Here is a 23,971-nt window from a genome sequence, read left to right on the forward strand (position 1 = left end):
ATTACAGTGATGAGAAATCACATTTACCTGAGTAAATGCTGTGTGCTCTTTTTTACCGTATACCAATTTTTTTACCAATAAGAGGTAAAGTGTCTAAGTAAAGCACTTATTTTTATTACTTAACATGTATTGCTTTTACTTGCTGTTACTTATTATTTTTTATTTTAAAGAATATACATAAGTGCAATCTGAATGTAATGTTTTAGGACAGTAAATTAAATGTTAATTGCAATTAAATAAAAAAGCATTAGCTTTAAATTTTTATTAAATACAATTAGCTGAACTTAAGAGTGCTTTTTGACACACTTTAAAAGACTTAAGTACATCTTCATATGTAAAAGTCATAATTACTTCTATCACCCTTGACTCCAAATGCAATGACAAGAATTTATGCTAAACTTAAACATATTTTAATGTCATTTTTGTTGAAACTTGCATGTTGTGTATTTAAATATATTTGTAAGTACACATTTAAAATAAAGATAATATGTTTTGGTACATTTAAAATATATTTATTTTAAATGCAATATCGAATTACACGCTACAGTTCAACAACATATTATTAAACAATGATTTAACATACTTTTATTTGACACTTTAGTTTTTTAACTTTTAGAATTCAAAACAGAACAGAATAAATAAAGATAGATTTAGATTTTTTAAAGATCTGAAGTACACTACCAGTGCACATTCAATACAGTTAAGCACACTTCTAGTATGGTGTAGTGTTAATATAGACTAGTGTAGTAGGTTTTTTCTTCTCTCAGACACATTTATGGTAATGCACATTTTAAAAGATTAATAAAATATTTAAAGAAATCAAACATCTAATCGTTAGATTTACTGCCCTTTTATTTCATTAATACTATATTATCTGGAAATACAGTTTTTAAAAGATATACCTTTAAGAGTGCCTGTGAGTGCACATTCAATACAATTAAGTTAGTATGGTGTAATGTTGTACAGTGTAGTATAGTCCAGTAGTTTACCTTCTCACAGTAGCGTAGCTGGTACTGTAGGATCCTGTAGTGTGATTGGGTCGGTGTGTTCCAGTGCAGCGTCAGGCTGGATTCTGTGGCTGTGCCCTTCCTTAAACCCGACACCAGCACAGGAACTACACAACACACACGAGCAATTAACAGACTCAACTAAAACAACAATTTTCATTCATATGCACCTTTTCACTGTCTCTCTGTCTCACCATTGGGGCTGGTGGTGATATTGATGGTCTCCCCCGCGGGCCCCTGCTGGCTCAGAGGAGAGACCCCGTTGAGGGCCATTATGGTAAAGCTGTAGGTGGTGTGAGGTCGGAGACCCCAAATGCTCACACGCCGGCCCTGGATCCCAGTTTGGGAAGGGCGGTAATTCACACCGTCCCCACATAGCATGCAGGGGGCCCCGGGGACCAAGCACATTCGACACTCCACGCTGTAGGTGAGGTCCGAACGGCCCCCGCTGTCTAACGGTTCGCTCCATTCCAGCGTGAGAGAGGTGTCATTGACCTGGGGAACAGGGTTGCGTGGGGACGAGGGCGGACCTGAAAAGGACAACAAGCAAAGGACGTCTGAATTATTGCCACAGTTCATTCATCTGCATGACATATCTGTAATAAAGCAAAAAAATAAAAATAAAAAAACCCGGCCCGGTCAATGTAGAGCACAAATAGTGGGAAAGCAGACTAGTGTGGAATTAGAAGACAAAGAGAGGGGAGTTTAGGCCTGACTTATGAACTCATAGTCAGAAAAATATATTTTTTTTAAATGGAAAGGTTTATTTTCATGTGTTTTTGCTGAATATCATATTTGATGCATCAGGCTTTTATAGCTTATTTCATGGAGGGGGAAAAAATCATCACAGTTTTATTAAGAAGCCCAAACTGAGCAAAAACATTTGGTGCAAACGCTGATATTTATAAGATGAAATTCTGATAGCTTGCAATGTAAATCAATGAGAGCTTCAGTATAACAGACTACTTCCATAAAATACATAGAAATATCAGTTGTCAACCTTTATTTCCCAAGATTATGTTTAAATGCTTAGTTTTATGGTCAAAGCTCTGAAGTTTTTAGTGTGGTAAAACATATAAAACAGATAATGCAATGTTGATTGAGAGATGAACTAAGAAAAGTTCCTCAAAGGCATACTTGATACTCACATTTGAACATCTAAAAATGAAGGCTGCTTCAGGAAATGTTAACCTTGAAATATTTCTAATAGTATGAAATGTATTCTTATACTTGTTTCATAAAAATCTGTAAAGATTTCACAGTAAAAAGATATTTGAATCATGACCTGAAAGGGGACTTATTAGGGACGTAGTAGATTGAAGTCATAGTAGATTGTGTAAAACGAGATTTGATCATGTTAATAACTGAGAGGCCTTACAAATTTGCATATTAAATATGATCCATTAGTCTTTATATGGTTGAGAGAAAGGAGCTGTACTCACGTGTGCAGGGTGTATCTGGACTGTCGGTAGGGGCACGGTAAAAACCAGGGCGACACACACAGGAGGCAGAACCCATCTCTCCTGAGTGACTGGAGTCAGGACACACAGAACACGGGCCAGGACCAGATCCCATCTTAAAATGACCCACAGGACACGCTGGACAGAGAGAATGAGACAAAAAGTTACATAAAAAAAAACAGTAGGGTGTGTTGTATTTTGACCAGCTAAACCAGCACTAACCAGCGTTAACCAGTCTGGACCACCATAGTCTTTTCAGTACAACAAAGAAACAACAGGTTTTGTGGGAATGAGTGCTGTATTATCATTAAACAAACACTTTCCCATCAAATAAACACACATACATTCTGTCCTCTCTCTCAAGAACTTGCTGTCTTAAGCACAAACCTCATTTGTCCTTTTGCGTCAACATTTAAACAATCATTTAGACAACAAATCTAAACATGTTCCGGTGTCTATTTCAGTTGATGATAGTTTGATTTGGAATTTAAACCGCTTCTGAATCTCTGTGTCGCAAAGTCCTGTGTATGATATGAAATACGATCATGTTCTTCTGCATGTTTAGCTATTCAGTCACTTGATTATAGCCTCACGCAAACACAGACTTTCAGCGGATAAAACCCACACGCATATAGGTCACCCATGAAACTTTAGTAGTCTTTTCTCTGACGTGACATACACACAACACTACACACATACAGACACACATGAACGAGCAAAGCAGAGTCTCATGAGACTGGAAAAGACGGGTATACAGACAAGTTTCCCTGACCAGTTTCATTTCATAATCAGTTCTCCACAAGCCCTTTATTGATGGAAACACATCTGGATCTGATTAACATCAGTTTCACTCAGACCAAAACATGTGGTCTGAATTATCCTCCTTGTTAAAGTGGCTTTACACTGGTTTGTGTGTGTGTGTGTGTGTGTGTGTGTGTGTGTGTGTGTGTGTGTGTGTGTGTGTGTGTGTTATTTGAATCATTTCCATAATGAATGTCTGTGAATTTACTCGCTGAAGGATAAAGATCTTCAGGCCTCTTGTGGTTTTAGAGACACAAAAAAAGATGTTACTGTTGACATCCATATCAGTGTCTTGTGTTGAGGATGTGTACTACGGATGGACAGATTAAGAAATGTATCAATTATGAATTTATACAATTTTTCAACAAAATGGTACACTATGGTACTGTTCAGAATTTTGGGATCGGTACAATTTGTATTTTTTTTTTTTTAAAGAAGTCTCTTTTTCTCACCAATGCTGCATTTATTTGATCAAAAATATAGTAAAAACAGTAATAATGTGAAATGTTATTAAAATTGAAATATTTCTGTGATTCAAAGCTGAATTTTCAGCATCATCACTCCAGTCTTCAGTGTCACATGATCCTTTAGAAATCATTCTTATAAGACGATTCAAGAAATGTTAAAAACTGTTGTGCTGTTTCATATTTTTAACCAAATTCTTTGATGCACAGAAAGTTCAAAAGAACAGCATTTATTTGAAAAAATAACATTGTTGATGACTTCACTGTCATTTCTTGTCAATTTATTGCCTCCTTGCCGAAAAAACAAAATACAAAAAAAAGAACCTACTGACTTTAAATCTTACTGAACGGTAGCGCTTATAACTTCTGAGTACCTTTGCCCAAGGCAAATTTGTGTTTCATAGACACACACTGATTTTAATCCCATCCAAATTGAACATCTGTTTTTCTTGCACAACCCCAGGAAAATATTACTGAGCAAATTACTTGTGTTTTTTTTTTATTACCAGAGGGTCCTCAGAGAAAACTAATCTTGTCCAGATAGGAATGTGTGTGATTGCGCTGTTATTGTTTTCACAACTCTCCTCCTCATTTATTTTAAACCTTTGTTGAATACTATAACTAAAGCTAATTTTCTTGTTAAACTGCCTGGAGAACCATTTTTTTGTAAACTTTCTGGGTTGGTGGTCCTGCGAGCCCTGCTGGCAGTCCCGCTGACGTTAAAAGAAAATGACATCAATACAGCGTGTGTGATCGCTGAAACCGCTCAGAGCAGCGTCAGGTACGATCCTTATCTTATTTAATTCCTTTCCTTAATTATACACATAATTGTATAATTGCATAATTAATTAATTGGGTTTCATGAGGCTCACATTGAGAACACATGATTGTCTATAACACCTAGATCTTGACAACAGAAACTCCCTTTACAGTAACAACTATAAAGAGTCAAAAACCCATCAAAATATGTGCATCAAATGACAAGTATCAAGCTTAATTAAATATTGTTTAGAAAACTAATTCCATCTAAATAAAGCTAGGAAGACGTATTCCGGAAAGTGTATGATACTATTAATGTGATTAGCGAAAACACAGAGATATATAAATACATAAATATATATATATATATATATATATATATATATAATATATATATATCATTGCACGAATATATATATATATATATCAAGGCATTATGGAAGTCGTTTTAATGAATTAATTATGTGTTGCAATCATCTTATAATGCATTGCAAGATCTACAGTTATAATATATCATAATACTTATCTATTCATTGTTGCACCTCACAAATACCTTTATAATGCATTATTCATACTGGTTTCAAGTTAACAAAAACACTACAACACTACTGTTCAGTAGATTCAGCTTTGCATCAGGAATAAATTAGATTTGAAAATATATTCAAATAGAAAACAGCTATTAAATTGCTAAAATATTTCACAATATTACTGTTTTCACTGTATTTTTGATCCAATAAGTGCAGCCTTGGTGAGCAGGACAGTCTTCTTTCAAAAACAGTTTAAAATAATCTTACCATCCCCAAACTTTTATACTGTGTCATACCAACACCGGTTCTACTGCAGTAGTTTCAGAATTAACAAGAAGAGATTGTACATGTGTGAATCTGCTTGTGATTAATTGGAGTCATTAGTACTGTTCACCACACACACCCACACACACTTCTTGTCTGGCTTCACAGTCCTTCACCTGTGACCCCGTGACCACACACTTTCCATTCGGCCTTTCACCTGCCCAATAAACTGCAGGATTCTCTTTTTTTCTGTCTTTCTCTTTTTCTCTCTGCCCATACCTAATTGGTCATGTCATTAGAGGGCCTTTGTACTGGACACATCCCTGCCCGCAGGCGCCACTATTATGGCTTTGCGCTGCCTTTGTGTGTGTGGGTGTGTGAAAGAAAGGGATGAACAGCAGATGTAGTGTGTTTGAGTGGATGAATGCTGAGTAAGTCATTGAGTGAGTGTGTGTGTGTGTGCGTGCGTGTGTGTGTGTGTGTGAACTCCAGGGGTCACACACACCCCACCCACTAGTGTTTAACAGACGAGTACAGCCTTTAACACTCACACACACATGAACCCCACCAACTGAGAAAAAAAAAGAAAAAAAAAAAACTTCATTAACGAGCTGAAGACATATTTGAAACCTGGAAGGATTTGGACTGATCCACTCCACTGAGAGATGGCGATTACATGAATTAAAGTAGATCAGTTGTGTCCTTAAATTAATTTTCCCGGGTAAATCTTTTTCCCGGTCAACCTACACACATGCAACATATGCTGCTGATTACCGCAGAAAATCATTTTGAGTGCTGAGAGTTGTAAAAAATTAAGGAAAACGTGTTTGTAGTCATGAACTTACATTGGAATGCGAGCCTGGGGGTTTAAAATTAGTTTTATGGGCATGAAGTTGTATTGAAGATGATGAACAGATGAACCTAGCTGCATTACAATTATTTCTGTTTTTGTTTAGCTCTACTTTTGGAACAATTTCTGTATATTTATTCCAGAGCTGTATAATTGCCTACTACTAGGCTTCCATTGTAAATTAATTAATGTAAATGTGCCTTCTTTACAAATTGAGGCACAAGATGAAATTATTTTCTGTCATAATCAAAAGCATACATTTAAACTATTTCAAAAGCTTTGGGTGGGATTAATTTTTATAACAAAATTAATACTTTTATTCAGCAAGGACACGTTTATAATAGACATTTATAATGTTATAAAGGATTTCTAATTTCTGTTCTTTTGAACTTTCTCAGCAAATAATCTGGATATAGCAGCACAACTGTTTTCAACATTGATAATAACAATAAATGTTTTTTGGGTTTTTTTGAGTAGTAAATTAGCATATTAGAATGATTTCTGAAGGATCATGCGACACTGAAGACTGGAGTAATGATGTTGAAAATTCAGCTTTGAGCACAGGAATAAATTACAAATATATTCACATTGAAAAAGGGTATTTTAAATTGTAATAATATTTTACAATATTATTTCACTGCACTTAAATACAGCCTTTGAGAGACTTCTTCCAACATTAAAAATAAATTTCACTTCACTTCACTTTCACTTTAAATAAAATAAAAATAATATTTTTAATCTTACCAATCCCAAACTTTCTAAAGCTAGCATTTGTCTAATCTATGTCACTGTGGTCTTATTCATTCTTCAAAAGATGGCAGTCATAAATGCAATCACACTGGAGATCTTGTGACCCAAAATATCAGGCACATTGAAGACTAACATTTACCAGAAAGGCAATTAATCTGTCATCTGTGAGCATGTCACATTAAACGATCAAAGACTGGTGATTTTGCCCTTTGATAAAAAGAACGTTTTTGTAATTTGTCTGAAATGGCAGTACTGTGGCCAGACATGTACTGTGTGCACCATCTTAAGTCGCTTTGGATAAAAGTGTCTGATATATGCAGAAATGTAAATGCACCCCAGATGCACAGGACTGTAATGTAATAGAGAATGAAAATGTGTCCAGCCGTAGGACACTGATGAAATACACCGTAATCCTCTCTCCTGATCTCTCCACTGTGAGCGTCTCCTTCCTGCCTCTTTCCTCTAGTCTGAACGGCTTTTCTGTGAGACCTTCATCTCACCTCTTATACTCTGCCTTGTGTTCAGTCAATGTTTTCCCTCCTTCTCAGGTGTCACAGTCTTTGTCTAATTCAGTCCCATCTGTCCTTTACTGTCTCTCTGGGCCCTTATCAGTGTTGAAGTTGCAGCCATTGTCAGTATAAACGTCCTCAAGACTTACTCTTAAGGTAGAATAGCATATATTTGTGTTTGTGTGTGTGTGTGTGTGTGTGTGCGTGCGTGTGCGTGTTTGCAAAATATTCTGTACTTGACAGTCTCTCAGGTTCATACATTTGTGATAGTACGTATAAAGTTGGAAGTTTATGTTCTGAATGGTTTGCTTACTGCTGCATACTGGGCACAGTAAGAACCTGTTTTGTATGCATGGAAAACCCAGCTGACCAGCTACATTTGTCAAAATGTGTATCATTGAACCAGAGCACACTGTGTTTAATACTCTATCCACAATGCAATGTGCTCAACTTGACCTTCTATTTTCTATGGGACAAACTGAAAGTAAGCTGTGAATTTATTTTATATCTTGGTTCGTTATTTAATCAGACTGTATTAAAAATGTAAAACAACAGTATTTATTGTTAGTTAGATGACATTAAACTAAAAATGCTCCACTTTTTTTTTTAATCATCAGATGGTAATAGTATATACTCTACAGTTCAAAAGTTTGGGATTAGTAAAAAATTTTTAGATGTTTAAAATAGTGTATACAGTATTATAGTATATATATATATTCTTTTGGGGGTAATAGGTATTTGTAATGTTACATAAGATTTTGATTTCAAATGCTGTTATTTGAAACTTTCTATTCATCAAAAATTAATCAGAAAAATCCATAAATCCAAAATCCGTGTTTCAAAATATTAAGCAGCACAACTGTTTTCTGCATTAATAATAATATTAAATGTTTCTCAAGCAGCAAATCAGCATATTATAATGATTTCTGAAGGATCATGTTAAACTAAAGACTGGAGTAATGACGCTGAAAATTCAGCTTTGACTTAAAATTACATTTAAAAAAATATTAAACATATCACATAGAAAACAGTTATTTTAAATTATGATTATATTTCACAATATCACGGTTATTACTGCATCACATCAATGCAGCTTTGGTGAGATTTTTTGTTTAGACTTTTGTTTAAAATGCTTCTCCAAGGTACTTCAAAGACAAAAAATGTATGCCACATTATAGAAGCACAATATATTAAGCATATTAGAATCTGATGTTATGAATGTGTTATATTCTGTGATATTTAAATAGCACTGTAAGATACATCAAATATTTTTTCAGCGTTGTTTAATTTAATTTAATTTGTTTAATTTTCCTATATTTTTGGCTCCAGCTCATTGCCTTCACAGAGAGCTCCAATTAGCTTCAGAGAAGCCAGTTCTGTTCTCACTCACCTCTACACTCCAGCTCTCCATGGCTGGCCTCGAAGCCCGGCAGGCAAGTGCAGGTGGTGGTGGGCTGGTCCACCCACTGTCCATCTTCTCCACAGAACATCTTGGGCGGTCTGGGATTTGGTCCAGGCTGCGCTGCGTTGGCCACACACTGGCCCACTGCCTCCTGTACCAGCGAGCGTGGAACTGTCTCCGGGAAGACGGATAGTGAGCGTGTGAGAGCTGGACACTTCTTAAAGAAGACGCGCACGGATAGAAGGGCCATGCATGCGCCCTGGGCCTGGAACGCCAAGTAGAATCCCCGTTTGGTCAAAGGTCCCAAACGCAGCGTTTTGACATTAAACTTCTTCTCTCCACCTTTACGCAGCAGGAATTCTGCAGCCACTGTGTCCACCTAATGGAAACAGCAAAAACTGGTGAGATCCATAAAGGTGATGCTTTACATTTAGATTTTTTCCATGAGACAGCAATGACTAAATGAGAACACCTCAATTGACCTCATATATATTCTGTGTTTTTCAGGATTGAGATTAAATAGAGAGAAAATCTAATTTATATCTCCTCTAGAGATTTCAATAATATCTCAAACTTTACTCATATTAACTTAAGTCAGAGATCTCAGTGTTATCTCAAACATTGAAAAATAATCAAACAAAGTCTTCCAAAGCCCAAAGGATGTGGTATGCTATGGACATTTTCATTTTATATATTTAGTTTCACTGTATCCTAAAATGAAATAGAAGTGCACTTAATTGTACTAAATTTGCACTTGTAATTTACTTCAAAGTATTAAAAATAAAAAATAAAAGTACTTTCAGATTAAAGTAAACACTTTCTTAACTATAAGCAAGCTTTATATATATAAGTACTTTCAGATTAATATATACAACATCACCATTAAATGAAATTACAAATAAATTTAAAAACATAAAATCATGTTAATTGTACTGTTTAATGATATTGCATTTAATGGTTAAATTATAAATGTACTAAATTTCAACTTCATTAAGTGTAATTACAAATCAATTTAAATACTTGACACAAGTTTCAGTAGAAATAATAATTATTTTATTAATTTTATGATAAATACTTTACACTTTTTTGCAGTACACTTTAACCATATTTTAAAATCAATAGAATTATTAAATTATATAAGATGTACCTAAGTCCTTAAGAAGTGGGTCAAAAAAGCATTCTAAAGTCTAGCAAACTGCATTTAATATAACACTTTAAAACATTTTCATGTAATTTCATGCAATTAAGTGTCTAAAAACCTTAGATTAAATTAGATTTGATTTTTAAAAGTATGCTAATGTGTACTTTTCACAATGGTATGTCTACAATTATGTTTGTCTTTTTGATTTCTCCAACAAATAAATAAATAAAAATAAGAAGAAATGTTTGAGACTAAATTGATATGTTAATCTATCAAATTTCCCTTTCAGTAACATTAATAACATCTCTTGTTTCTGCAATTTTCCATGTGTATTCCAGTGCGTCTAATTGTCTGCATGTGTGCACCTTGGTATAGGGGTTCTCCATCCAGGCTGGGTGGGTTGCTGTCGCATCATCTGTGTCGCTCTGGTAGTAGTAAAGGTTGAAGGTCTCTTTACAGGATCGGTGGTGCGTGCTCCGCGATGAGCATTCGATCATGGTGAAGAGCAGCTCCACGTACACCTGTGACGCCCCTCGCCGCTCGATGAGCTTACTGCGCAGCCATTGACTGGACGAGCCGTCAGCCTGGCAGATCTGATAGGTCCTCACGCTGTTGTTCTCTTCATCTAGACCACTGATCTCCTCCCACTGCACACAGAGGAGACACATGAAGACTGACTGGTTAGTGGAGACCAGCTGTGACAATATACAGTCTGCACTGAGCTTTTGCTCTATATTCAGGGTCAGACGCTGGAGCTGCAGGTCTCACCTCAGATTTAGAGCGAGAGTATGTCGTCCACTTCAGATCTGATGTCTCTGTCTTTGTATTCATCAGGACCTCTGTCAAACAGACGTTAGAGAAAACGGTTTGTTTAAAAAATAAATAAATCAAGAAAAAAAATGAGATCACAATCTTTAATTTTGCCTGTTGTGAAAAAGAACGCACTAAATTGTATTTAACATGTACTTCTCAACTTCTGTTTAGCACAAAATAAGGGAAAAAAATAAAGAATGTTGATAACCGAACAGGTAGCCATTGAATTCCATGTTATTTTTCCCATACCATGGAAGTCAATGGGGACCATCAAACTGTTTGGTTACGAACATTCTTCAAAACATTATTTTTCAGTAGAATGTAGAAAGTAAGAAACATATACATGTTTGTCATTTTTTTATTGTATTTTATGCGCACTTGTAGTATATAAGTAAAGGTATATTTAAAAAAAAACTATCAAAAATATTGATACAGTTAAAAGCCACATAAGTGTACTTAGAGAGAGACACTTTCATTACAATTTCTTAACACACTTAAAGGGATAGTTCACCCAAAAAAAGAAGATATTTTTTGAAGAATGTGGGTAACCAAAAAGTTGTTGGTCTCCATTTACTTCCATAGTGTAAAAAAAATACTATGGAAGTGTCAATGGCTACCATCAACTGTTTGGTTACCAACTTTTTTTTCAAAATATCTTCTTTCTTGTTCAACAGAAGAAAATGACAGAATTTCCATTTTTGAGTGCACTATACCCTAAAATGTGCACTTGGTAATAATGTCAATAATGCTACAAGTACATTTTTAAATCATCTTGCTTTAATGAAGTACACTTATTTTGATATGTTGACTACCATACTAAAACACATGGAAAATAAAGGATTATAGTTTTGACTGTAGTGTGTTATTCAATAATACATACAGTCCTCATTATGTTTTTTTTTTTTAACTAGCATGGCTTCAAAAGCAAGATTTCCTCAGTCCTCAGCTTCACCACAGAATATGTTTTTGCTGGTCCACTAGCAAAAGCAGCAGCGACCATTAAAACCCATGGAAATTCATGCAGATCTGCTGTTTTTTCAGCACGTTATGACATGGCAACATCTGAGCAATGACATTTTTCCTCCGAGAGCACAGAGGGCAAGGGAAGTTCCCTGAGGTTCGATGGTTTGGTTATCAAATCATGGCCAGCAGAAGCTTTGGTAAAAACAAATCTAGAAACGATGGGCGTTTTTCCCTCTCATACCGACTTGCATAGCTGCAGTATCCCACAGGGAAACCGACGGACATGGGAACAAGGGCACAGCCTAATTTTACACTCGCACACATATACAGCGACAATACAAAATCACTATATAGAGTTTCAACCCAGCGGTGAATGATGGTCATTTAATTTCCAGTGAACATCCTTCCTTTCATCCATTTCCTCTCTCTCTCTCTCTCTCTCTGCTCTTGATTGCGTTTTTGCTTGAACTGCCTGTTGGTCATTACTTATTGATGGTGGTGATGGGTTTTAATCAGGCATTCATTCAGTCACCCCCTCCAGACTTCCGAGCACATATCTGGCCCTGTGGTTCTTGCTATGGGAGCTGCGCTGGTCATGTGACCACCCGAAGCCACCGCACGGTTCAAACCGGCTCCAATCACAAAGATCCTTTGATCTAAAAATACTACCACAGAATATATTTCTCTCTCTCTCTCCTGACGTTATTTGTTCAATCTCATTTCTTATCCTCATCTCTAAGGAGGAACACCTTTATTGCTCTTTTTTGCATGTGCTTTTCCCATGAGTGTTAGAGTTTAGCATGCAGAGATGGAATCGATGTGTTTCTGTCTGCATGTATCTGGGTCGAGACTTGTCTTGGGGACTGGAAGCTTTCTGCGGGTCTATACCTCAGAAAAGCATCAATGACATGAAGAAAAAGACGTTGTTTAAGCACAAATGGCCTCAGGGAGAACACTGGTTATGTTCCAAAATGGATATTACACACTGTGCAGTATATACTTTATAACGTCTAACATGTAAAACAGTTAACGATTTCAAACTTAAGTATGCTACATTGTCGTTACATGACAATGTTAAATGTTTAATTTTGTGAATAATATTGTTCATTTTCTGAAGTCGCAATGAAGCTGAAGTAGAAACAGCACTTTTTTGTTTCTTATGGTATTGTGATGTACATCCAAGTGAACTGTATTAAAAAAAAACAAAAAAAAACGGGCTTTTAGTTCTATCTGATTGGCTTGCATTCGGTTTTAAGAAAGAGGCGGGGTTTAAGCAGACTATGTGATTGCAGAAATCCTGCATATTTCACCAGAGAGAAATCTGCCATCTCACTGGAAAATCCAGTTTTGACATTTTGATTAAAAATTATGAGATAAAAAAAAGAAGGTCAAATATACAATGACTAGTTCAATATATCAGTAAGAAGCATTAAAAAAAAAACAGATAAGGCAAATTTCCATTTTATGCCAACTTAAAATCCAGTTTTATGTCAAATGTCTTTACTTTTGGTAACTCAATCAAATAATATATATTAATTCGCATTAGTCAAATTGATGGTTTACAATGTGCGCTTTGTATTATTGTTTACTACAACGAAAACCATAAAAACATTTTCATTGCTTGAAATAAAATAAACATTATATTTGTTTATGCTCTTATATGAAATAAAGTATAATATTAAAAAAAATATTTTATTTCTTCTAGTTGCCAAGACAACATTTTAAATTTTTGTTTAGTCAAAGTACTATAATAGCTAGAAATAAAGAAATACAAATTAAAAAACTAAAACTTAATGAAAATGTATTTTCTAAATGTAAAAAAATATGTAAAATAAAAAATTTCAAAATTTTATTTCTCATCTTCGTCTAGTTTAGTAGAAGTGAAAAAATAACTCAAACTAAAAACCCAATAAAAACTACATAAAAAACTGTAAAATGACAAACTCAAATTTACAAAAAATAAAAACAGAAAATATATATATAAAAAAATGAAATGTTAACAAATACTTTAAAAGTATGTAATGAAACGATAGTACCAGTAGTCTCTGGCTGTATATTCAGCAAATACAGCATTTCATCATATTTTGTGTGTACAGAAAATTGGCATACTGCATAAAGTATACATACTGCAAGACTGGTATGCGTAGTACAGTAGTGCACCACTGCGACACACCTGGTGAGCCTCTATCTGTATGTATCTGGGTCGGAACTTGTCTTGGGGACTGGAAGCTTCCTGTTGTTGGTTTTCACCTCAGAATTGAATCAATATTCAAAACAAAAATCAAAACTCGGTTTTTGAGCGTGCAGCAGGGCCTCAGGGAGAACACTGGCATGTGCTTTCTCACTCAGTGACACCTCCACACACTCTTCCCTAACGCCATCCATCTTCCAGACATTTCTCCCTCTCGCTTTCATTATTCTCCCCATCACTTTTGCTTTTCCTGCTTTTAAATTTCACATTCCTTTCTTTCCGTCCGTCCGTTTCCATTTCTCTTCTCAATAACTCCATATGTCCCCATCACACACTTTATCTCTCCGCGCTTCCCTCCATCCCTCTCCCGCCTCTGATGTGGAGAGGCTGCGGCCAGCTGATAACCGCCGTCCAGCTCGGAGAATCAAAGCGAGCGGCGCCCGGGAGGCCGGAGGGGAGGATGAAAGAGGGATGAGAGGGGAAGAGTGCTGGGTGAGGGAGGACACAGGGCGGGAGCTTTTGGAGATGAGAGCAAAAAAAGAGGGAGCTAGAGAGAGAGGGATGAGACAGGACAGATTTCTGACGGTGATTTCCCACTGTGAGTTTTGCTCCGAGTTCAGAGGGAAAACAAATTACAGACTCATCTACATTAAAATGCACATGCACACATACAGGTGAATCTCATGAAACCTGTCGAGAACATACCCAGGTCATATTTCACCCCACAGAAATAGAAGAAAAAAAGAGAAAAGAATCAAAGAGAATAAAAAGAAAGAAAAAAGAAATTATCTGTTGCATACTTTTTCATTTTTTAATTGAGATTTCCATGAAAATTACTTTCCCCTCAAACTCTCATTCACAAAAATATTTCCTGTTATCATTACTATATTAAAAACAAATATCAATAACTCACTACTGAAATATGATACAACATTGTTGTTCATTTAAGATGAAATAAAATTAAGTAAAATTCATTTCAGTTTCAGATTTTTTAGTTCAAGCGATTTCTAACAGGAAATAAAAAAGGAAAAAACAAAAAGTATAATATTTTTTTTATTAAACAATAATTAAAATGAAAACTGTAAATATAAATCTGCTTAATTCAAAATATTATTAAAAATGATAATAGTATAGAAATAATATTAAAATGAATTATATTTTGTTTTATAGTTAATCATACTATTTGTTTTGTATATATTTTGTATATATTGTAATGTTTTATATATATATATATATATATTGTATATATATATATATATATATATATATATATATATATATATATATATATATATATATATATATATATATACACACACCACACACTACACACACATACACACACACACACACACACACACACACGATGTATAAAACCCTGTTTTAACATATATATTCTCAAACTGTATAATAGAAATGGAAATAACCCAAAAGTAAAAACTCTGAAAGCATAAATCCTAATGGTCCTAAAATAAAATAAAAAATTATATATATAAATAAAAAGTTTTATTTTGTGGGTGTTTTTTTTTTTTTTTTTAAGTTATTTTGTATTAATTTATTTTCTTGTTGGTATGAATTATGACCTGGAGATTCATCCATGAAGCTTGTGTGTATGAACACCAAGTTAGTGAAGACTACGGTGTGTGAGGTAATAGGTTATGGTCTGTTACGGGGGGTGTGTGTGTGTGCGTGTATGTAATTACAGTGGTCTATATCCTGCTGTCTTCTCTATCATTACTTATAATGGGCCAGGAAAAAGTGTGTTTCTCCTTACGGCTTGTCCCAAAAAATAGGTTAGACACAGTGAGACTCTAAAGTTGACACCAGGATTATCACTCACCTGACACCCACCCACACACACACACACACACACACCTGCACATCTGTCCGTTCGTCTCTGGCCTGATATCATCAGTAGCGGCTGCTGTTCTGATGGATTAGGCTCCCGGCGGGCAATTTTTGTCCAAGCCTGTTTTTTTTGTTTTTTTTGACCCGTTTAATGCAGTGCTCCGGTTTAGACACCCTGTACTACACGGCTCTCACACAAAATCTAACCTAAATTCACTTCAGTGATAAACCTGGAGCAAATTCACAAGTGAGACTTTTACATCTCTGCTGTGTCTCCTAGGGAGCAATGAGATTAAATGGAGAGCTAATGGGGACTTCAAGTCGATTTTTGAGGAAAAGACCCTAATAGTCTCATTTCTCAGCATTTCAAAGATCTTATTGTCTTAAACTACACTCCGTTTTGCCAAAATGCCATGTCTGCAATAAAATATCAGAAATTTAAAATAAACATTTGTCATCAAATTCTTTATATATGAGCTATTTTAATCCAGTCAATACAATACTTAAGGAATTTTAAGAGAACAATCAGAGAATCTGAGAAATTGTACACTTTATTACCCCTCCTCAACTTTGAAAGAGCAATATAATATTCCAGTGGGTTAGGTAGGAAATAAAAGGTAACTTGAGACTTGTGATAACCATAGGCTTCAATAGTGCTTTTGAATAGTAGTGAACACACCTGGTGTTCACTACTATTCAAAAGCACTATTCAAAATGTAATTCAAATAAGCCCCCTAAGCCCACTAATCCTTCATATGTTCATTCAAAAATACAATAAACAGTAATGTTTTAAAATATTATTACAATTTGAAAGAACTGTTTTCTATCAGAATAAAAAGTCATTTATTCCTGAGATGCAAAGCTGAATTTTAAGCATCATTACTCCAACCTTCAGTGTCACATAACAGAAATCATGTGCTCAAGAAACATTTCTTATTATAATCAGTGCTGAAAACAGCAGTGCGGTTTCATGTTTTTGTGAAAACCGTGAGCATTCTGGATTCTTTAATGAACAGAAGGTTCAAAAGAACAGCATGTATTTGAAACAGAATCCTTTTATGTTATAAAAGTCCTTCTGTCACTTTTGAACAATTTAAATCATCCTTGCTTACTAAAAGTATTTAAAAAAAAAAAATACAAACAAAAATTCTAACTGACCCCAAACTTTTGAACAGTAGTGTGTGTCTGATATCTCCTGACTTGTATTATATGAATAATGGCAAACCTGACTCTGTATTTGTGTCTGAGCTTGTCAGCATGTTAAGACGTGTGTATGAGCGTCTTGTTTGTTTCTCACCTCTGCAGATAAAGTATGAGTGTTTGTCTGTTTCACGTTTCTGTCTCATTTATGTCCGTCTTCTGTATGAGTGTGTGTCTAGAAAAGCTCAGTGGAAAATTGTATTGCTCAGAGGTAACTTTTAATGCTGGGGAAACTTAGAGTTCTCAAAATGATTAATTAAAATAGTATTTTTTTTATATATAATCTAGTAGGGCAATTGTTGATTTATAGTAAACTGCTGACATAAAATAAGACAACAAACTCAATTAGCCCTAAGAGATTTTGATAAGAAGTGTCTCAAAGTTTTAATCAAAGTAGCCAGCCATTGGTATTTTGCGAGATTTGAGCAAAGTTGAAGACAATATTGTGCAATGATCCCCAAGGCAAAAGTCTCCATTTACTCTCTACTTAATCTCATAGCTATCTTAGAATAACAGCTGAGATAGTTGAGGGTTTTTTTTTCTTACAGAAATCTTGAATGTAAATCACACACTGTGGTACGTGACCTTGAGCTGATATCATGCCTTGAGTGTTTCCTGTGTGCACTCCAAACCTCTTTAATTATAGACACATCCTCACTTTCTCTCAAAGGTAAATGACAGAAGACCAGCACCAGGCTACAATTAGTCTTTCACTTTAATTAAGGAAAAAAGACAGTGCCAATTACTGAAAGAGAAAGAGAGAGAGAGAGAGAGAGAGAGAGAGAGAGAGAGAGAGAGAGAGAAGAAAGTGAAGGGAGGGGGAGGGATGGAAAATGGAAAGGGGGTGAAAAAAAGGAGGCCAAGGAGAAAGAGTGGCAGAGGGGAGATGAAAGGGAAAACAGGGATTAGGACGAGATGGATAGAGATGAACAGATAGTGAAGAGAGATGAGCAGTTAATTCAAGTACTGTAGCGTGACTCGGTGTGTTTGTGTGTCTAATGGTTTATTACTGAAGCACACCTGGACTACAGATGATTCTACTAGGAATGTACAAAACCACACACTTGCAAAATCGCTGTCTAAACGATTAGTTGGAGATCAAAACAGGCCATACTTACTTTCTCTGTAAACATTCCTGGTCTTATTGTGAACAATTCACCTGCGACAAGTTGCTCCAAAGAAAACAAAAGTTCTTCTTTGTAATCTTTCATCAAGTGCGATAACTTATTCAGCCTCTCAAATGACTTTCTGTTCCGGCTAATATCATTAAGCCCTCTTATTTTTCATTCCCTCTAACCACCAGATTACCTTCATATGTAACCCCTATTTTTCAAGTTTCAATCAGTTTATGATGCATAAAGTCCTGGCCTACAGTTTTTCTTGTTGAATATTTTGTTTCACTGTCAGACAACAGAAGTACCATTGTGAAGAAGTACACGTTCACACTTTTTAATTAGCATACTTCTGAGAAAAAAAAAAAAAAAAAGAGTTCTTATTACGGAAATAATATAATATATTTTCGGACACCTAATTGCATGTTAATTAAATTATCACTTATTGTAGTTGCAATTTATATTAAATGCAATTATCTGAACTTCAGATTGCTATTTTGACCCACCAAAGTACATCTTTATATCTAATTTCATAATTACTGCTATTGTCTTTTAAAGTGTACTGCTGAATTTACTGACACGCTTTTATTATAAACTAAAATATACTTTAAATATTCTATTGAAACTTGTATGTCATTTAACACTTTTGTACACATTTGTAATGATGTTGCAGTTTAGTACACTTAAAATATATTACTTTTAAATGTAATATCAAAAAACATACAACAGCTAAATTATGATCCAGGACTTAACGTGTTTTAATATGTTAATCAACACATCAAAATAATTGTATTTCTTGAAAGCATGACAAGATTATTAAAACATGACTTAAAATATACTTAATAGCAAAACTTGTAATTTGACATTATTACAAAGTGCACTTTAGAAAATGTATTAAGAAACATCTCTCTTACACCACTAAGAAAGAGAAACCAAAAATAAGACTCGTTGAATATCTTAGTAGGCTACTGAGTTTTACCAAAACACACACACACACTTTTTACAACATAAGCAGATTAGCCAACCTGCCTAACTCGGTGAAGTGATGAAACATCTGCAACTTGCATGGACAAAATCCAATTTCTCAAGCTGTCTTATGAAAACAAGGCTTTGTCTCTGAAAGAGACCACCATGAGTAATGATTTGCTCCTGTTACTATGACGTCGTCAGACTGGGAGGTGAAAGGAAAGTGGACTACTCCTAAGTCCACGCTAAACGAATGAACAATACTTCTCTCGTCTCAACTTGTTTACATATTTCATTTAGGCTGATGCATCTTTGAGTGTGGATTCGTTTCCTAGCAGTCAGCCTTTCAGCAAACGCACGCTAGACAGTGTTTGCCCTTGTATTGCTGTTGGGAGAAAATTACAAAGAAAGAGAGAGAAAAAGACAGAGATTGTTTGCTTTTGGACACAAAAACACTGTAAAGCCTGAAACATACTCTATGTAAGTATGCAAACGCAAATGTTTGCCAGGTGCGTTTAGGGCTGCATGATTATGACAAAAACATAATTGTCGATTATTCCCTTGAAATTGTAACTGCGATTATAAATTACGATTATCACAATTTACATTGAATGATTATGTTTATATTTATATGATTATGTTTATACTATTGTTTAATGCAACTGCATGCCATATATTTATATGAAAATAAACAAGCTGAAAATACTCTAACTGAAAAACTTTTAGTGCTTTTCTACAGTATTAAGCCTCAAATGTCAACTATACATCGGATTGTTTTCTTCTTTAAATAATAAAAAAGTAAAAATATGAATGGTATTATAATGTCATACTAAAATAAAAATTTAAATAATGGGAAAAACCCTTAAGATAACATGTAGAAATAAAAAAACACAACTTAAGCAAGCAGAATAACATAAATGGACTTTGAACGATTAATTGCCGCTTTGAACGATTACGTAATTTAGGCATCCATAATTGTAATCCCGATTAGAAATTGATTAATTGTGCAGCCCTAAGTGCGTTGAAAGCATATGGTCTGATGCACATATTTAACTTGCGTTATTGCGTTACTCTGGCAGTAGCAAACTTCAGTGCTTGAGGTGACAGTTTTTGAACAAATGTTTTTATAGGCCAGCCCATGAGTTTGCATCACCATGGTTCTCTCGACAAATACCCAATTTTTTTTTCCATTGGCTTTTGGATTATTGCATAATATAAACTTTTGACAAGTAAAAGTTTATGTTTCTTACATGTTTTGTTCATCATGGTAATCTGCACAAATGAACACAACTTTTAGAAATTTAAAGCCAAAGTACAATTGCCAGAAGTAGAAAGCTAATAGTAGGCTATAAGATCATTTCTGGTAACGCAAAGAATGCTGTATGTTCTTGCATTGCAATAAGAATTTTATCTGGATCCTTGATGTCAAGCTTGGGTGCCATTCACAGACCAAAATAATATGTTTTGGGCCTTAAATGTAAAGTTTACATGCATTTAAATGTGAAGCACCCATGTCTAAAAAGAGAATATCACAATATTCACAGCCTACTATGTATTTACTGAGCACAGCATCTGAATTTCTGTTTGCATCTGAATAACCGTCTACATTCGTCAAATCGTTCATATATACTCCTAAACAATGCACTCAACTTGACCTTACACTTTTTTTCATTTATTCATTGGTAAGCTTGTGTAAGTTACAATAGTTTACACAAAACTGGATAAAAAAGTAAAAACTATTCACAAAAGTGTACTGTGCAGTATATAGTGCACAGTATGCTGTAAGCTAATCTTTCATTCCCAGCATAGCCAGGGACTTCCTTTGCAATCTGTTGAACTCTTGAGCTGTATTGATGTGCAGGCCATCAGCTACCATCACAGCTTTTATTATCATTACATCCCCATATGGCTACATCATGAACACACACACACACAAACTGACCCTTAATCATATCCACTCCAACACATACACACACACTCATTGAGTAAGTGTCAGTGGGAGCCAGGAGGCGTGCTGGTTTGATCTGTGTGTGAACAGAGAAAGCAGACTGTTCCTGTCTGTTGCACGCACACACACGCACATGCACGCACACACACACACACACACACACACACACACACACTGGCCCAGCATAACCCCAGCAGATATCTGATACATAATACGCTCTCTGCATGACTCTCCTCTTTCAATCTTTTGTTTCCTCCATCTCCTTTCTTTTCTGATCCCTCAATTTCTAACCAAGCTTTCAGTGAAGATCAGAGAGCATGAGCATGACAAAACCATTTGTGCTAACACAGAACAAATTCATAAAAAGACATTATAGTAAAGCATTATGACTTCGTATGACACTTCATTCATGTGTGTGCTTATTTAGCTACTCTTTGGGGACAAATTTGTCCCCATGAAGTGAGCTAAATATGACAAACATTCCCCTTTGGGGACGTCCTAATGTGTCACATATTAAAGGTTTATGTTTTAATGAAATGGAAATGGGATATACTTAGGGTAAGAGTTAATCTGTAGTATTTATAATTACCTTTATATAAAAAATACTTTTGACATGTCCTCATTCAGCTAAATAAATGTGTGTTTAAGTGGTAGTTTGGACTAAAAAAAAAAAAACACACACTTTCCAATTTATGGGACCATTTGAGTCACAAACCATAATAAACTTAATTACTTTAACCCTTAAAAAAATGGGGTTGGGGGAGTTATGTCATGTGTGAGCAAATTTAGTAGGTTTTAGTCCAATGCAATAACAATAACTAGCATTTTTTGGAAAAAGAAAATCCTCTCTGAGGCAAAACGACCATAACACAAATTGAAGGGGTTAGACTACATAAAAACCCATAATAAACATTAACGCTATGCTATGTGTTTTTTTTGTTGTTGTTGTTTTTTCTATAACCATTCTTGAAGTTTGTATGTCAAGTATTAAAACTTCTAAAAAAATATCCCAGATATCTGTTTTGTAAGGTGATTGCACTTGCAGACACTAAGACACCATAGTTCATTTAACATATTAAATGTGTTAGTAATTGAAAATTTGCTGAACAAAAAACCTGAAGTTGCCTTTGGGAATATGCTGGCTGAATGGGGCATTCTGCATTTAGTAAACAAATTCAAACTGGCAAATGGAGTGTTATGTGGAACAACTAAAACAATAGCCAAGAGAACCTAAAATCTGAATGCAGTTATGTGGAATTTTTACATTCTCTCAACAACTATAGTTTTTACAGTGTGTGTATGTAAACCTAAACATGTCCAAGTATCACCCAGAGTGCTTGTGGACACCACAGCTTATATGTGTGGAAACACAAGCTTCCATGCCAACACTTAATCTGCTCCACACACACACCTGACCTATTTTAAGAGCACCCAGACACCTTAGTGCAGATCTTTCAGAAATGCGTGTCTCTTCTCTGTTTTGAATTATCTGTCTTAACAAAGGGTCTTCGTGAGTAAATTATCTGTGAATGCATTAATTCACAAGAAAGCATGTTAATAGCATTTAATGTGATTCATTAAAGTAGGATGTGTACATCATTACTATCAACCAACCATATATTAGTATTAGGTTTAGAGCCGGTTATGGATTTAATTAAGAAACAACAAAAGCGCAACCAGCAAGGCTGCATTGGGAAGGAAATGGAGGGGGTTGCACAGGTATACAGGATGGAGAGAGAGAGAAACCATAGAAGCAGGAGGCACGTGCTGTGAACTGCAGAGAAGACGAATGGCTTTGAATGTGCAGTCGCCAACGGGGGGCAAGTGGGGGAATGCAAATGCATTTTTTTGGGATAAGAGAGATCTCAAACTGGGCCCTAATAGGGAAACTAACATGCGATTTAGATGAGAATGTTTGTGCTCTGTTTGAAAAGTATAACGTGATATATGACAAGATTAGTGGAAAGGTTCATATACCTTACATGGAAACACATTGCTCTGTTTATCTCTTCACGAAACTTCCTGTTGACTGTTTTGCAGATTTGTTGATGTACGTGATACAATTCTTCGAGAAAACTGGTCAAGAATTTGTTCATCCCATAGGCGCCTAAGAGATTAACAGTTGTAACGAATCAAAGCAGACTAAAAGGTTTCAAGAACTCTTTAGAGCTCACAGCAGGACATGGACAGAAAGTGAGATGTTTACAGACACTAAACAACGTATTGGCGTAGCAAAGTAAACATATGTGAAGTGGATATATAATAGGATTTTCATAATCAAAACAGCTTTTATAGTTTGATGTACAAAAAGTGCTGTGCAATTAAGCTTTGTTTTTCAAGAGAATTAATTCAGGTTCTGATGTCTTTGTACATGAGCACCAAATCAATAAACAGACAATCTTGTTTTGGTGTACTGTGGAATATTACATCACACAAGCCAACCATTTTGCAAAAGTATATTTCAGGAGCTGCTCAATCAACTGATACCAGAACCAGCAGCTCATTTCTATACAGTATCTCCAGTAGACCTGAAAACCAGAGAGTAAATGGACTTATTTTCAGGCTGGGAAAATATCACTCCAAAGGGTGAAAATGACAAACAGTGCAGCATCTGACTCTCTGGCAAAGGGTGCATTTTCACTAGCAGGACAAGTCTTTTGTTGGTTTAGGAACAACATTACTATCAAACACTCATAGTCTGAACTCTAATCATGACCCTAGTCCTGCTACAAACCTTATATAGGCAGTTGTTCAAGCCTCTAATGCAAACTAAATCCTAACCCCACAATCCCAGATTAATAAGAATGTTGTTCTAGGACCAAGGATGCTGGAATGCATTCTACTTGAGTAAACTGTGTTAAAGGATTGTTTCACAAAAAATGATTTACTAGCCCTTGTGTTATTTCAAACCCACAAGACTCATTCAACTTCAAAACATGAAGATAATTTTAATGAAACCTGAGAGTTTTGGTTAAATGGACTTTCAGTAGAGGGAC

General features: G+C 35.2%; 1 protein-coding gene across 2 annotated transcripts in view; it reads right to left on the minus strand.

Annotated features, from left to right (window-relative positions):
• Window positions 1–23,971, minus strand: part of ephb4a (eph receptor B4a) — a 39,296-nt gene that overhangs the window by 9,043 nt on the left and 6,282 nt on the right. For both annotated transcript variants that reach the window (XM_042725119.1, XM_042725118.1), the window contains exons 2-7: window positions 10,703–10,773; window positions 10,300–10,581; window positions 8,782–9,172; window positions 2,450–2,605; window positions 1,202–1,537; window positions 990–1,114 (exon numbers count right to left, since the gene is read on the minus strand). In XM_042725119.1, coding sequence (XP_042581053.1) covers window positions 990–1,114; window positions 1,202–1,537; window positions 2,450–2,605; window positions 8,782–9,172; window positions 10,300–10,581; window positions 10,703–10,773 — 1,361 coding nt within the window. The remainder of the gene's footprint in view (window positions 1–989; window positions 1,115–1,201; window positions 1,538–2,449; window positions 2,606–8,781; window positions 9,173–10,299; window positions 10,582–10,702; window positions 10,774–23,971) is intronic.

The sequence above is a fragment of the Cyprinus carpio genome, chromosome B5 (assembly GCF_018340385.1).
Source record: "Cyprinus carpio isolate SPL01 chromosome B5, ASM1834038v1, whole genome shotgun sequence".
In the NCBI taxonomy this organism is placed as follows: Eukaryota; Metazoa; Chordata; class Actinopteri; order Cypriniformes; family Cyprinidae; genus Cyprinus; species Cyprinus carpio.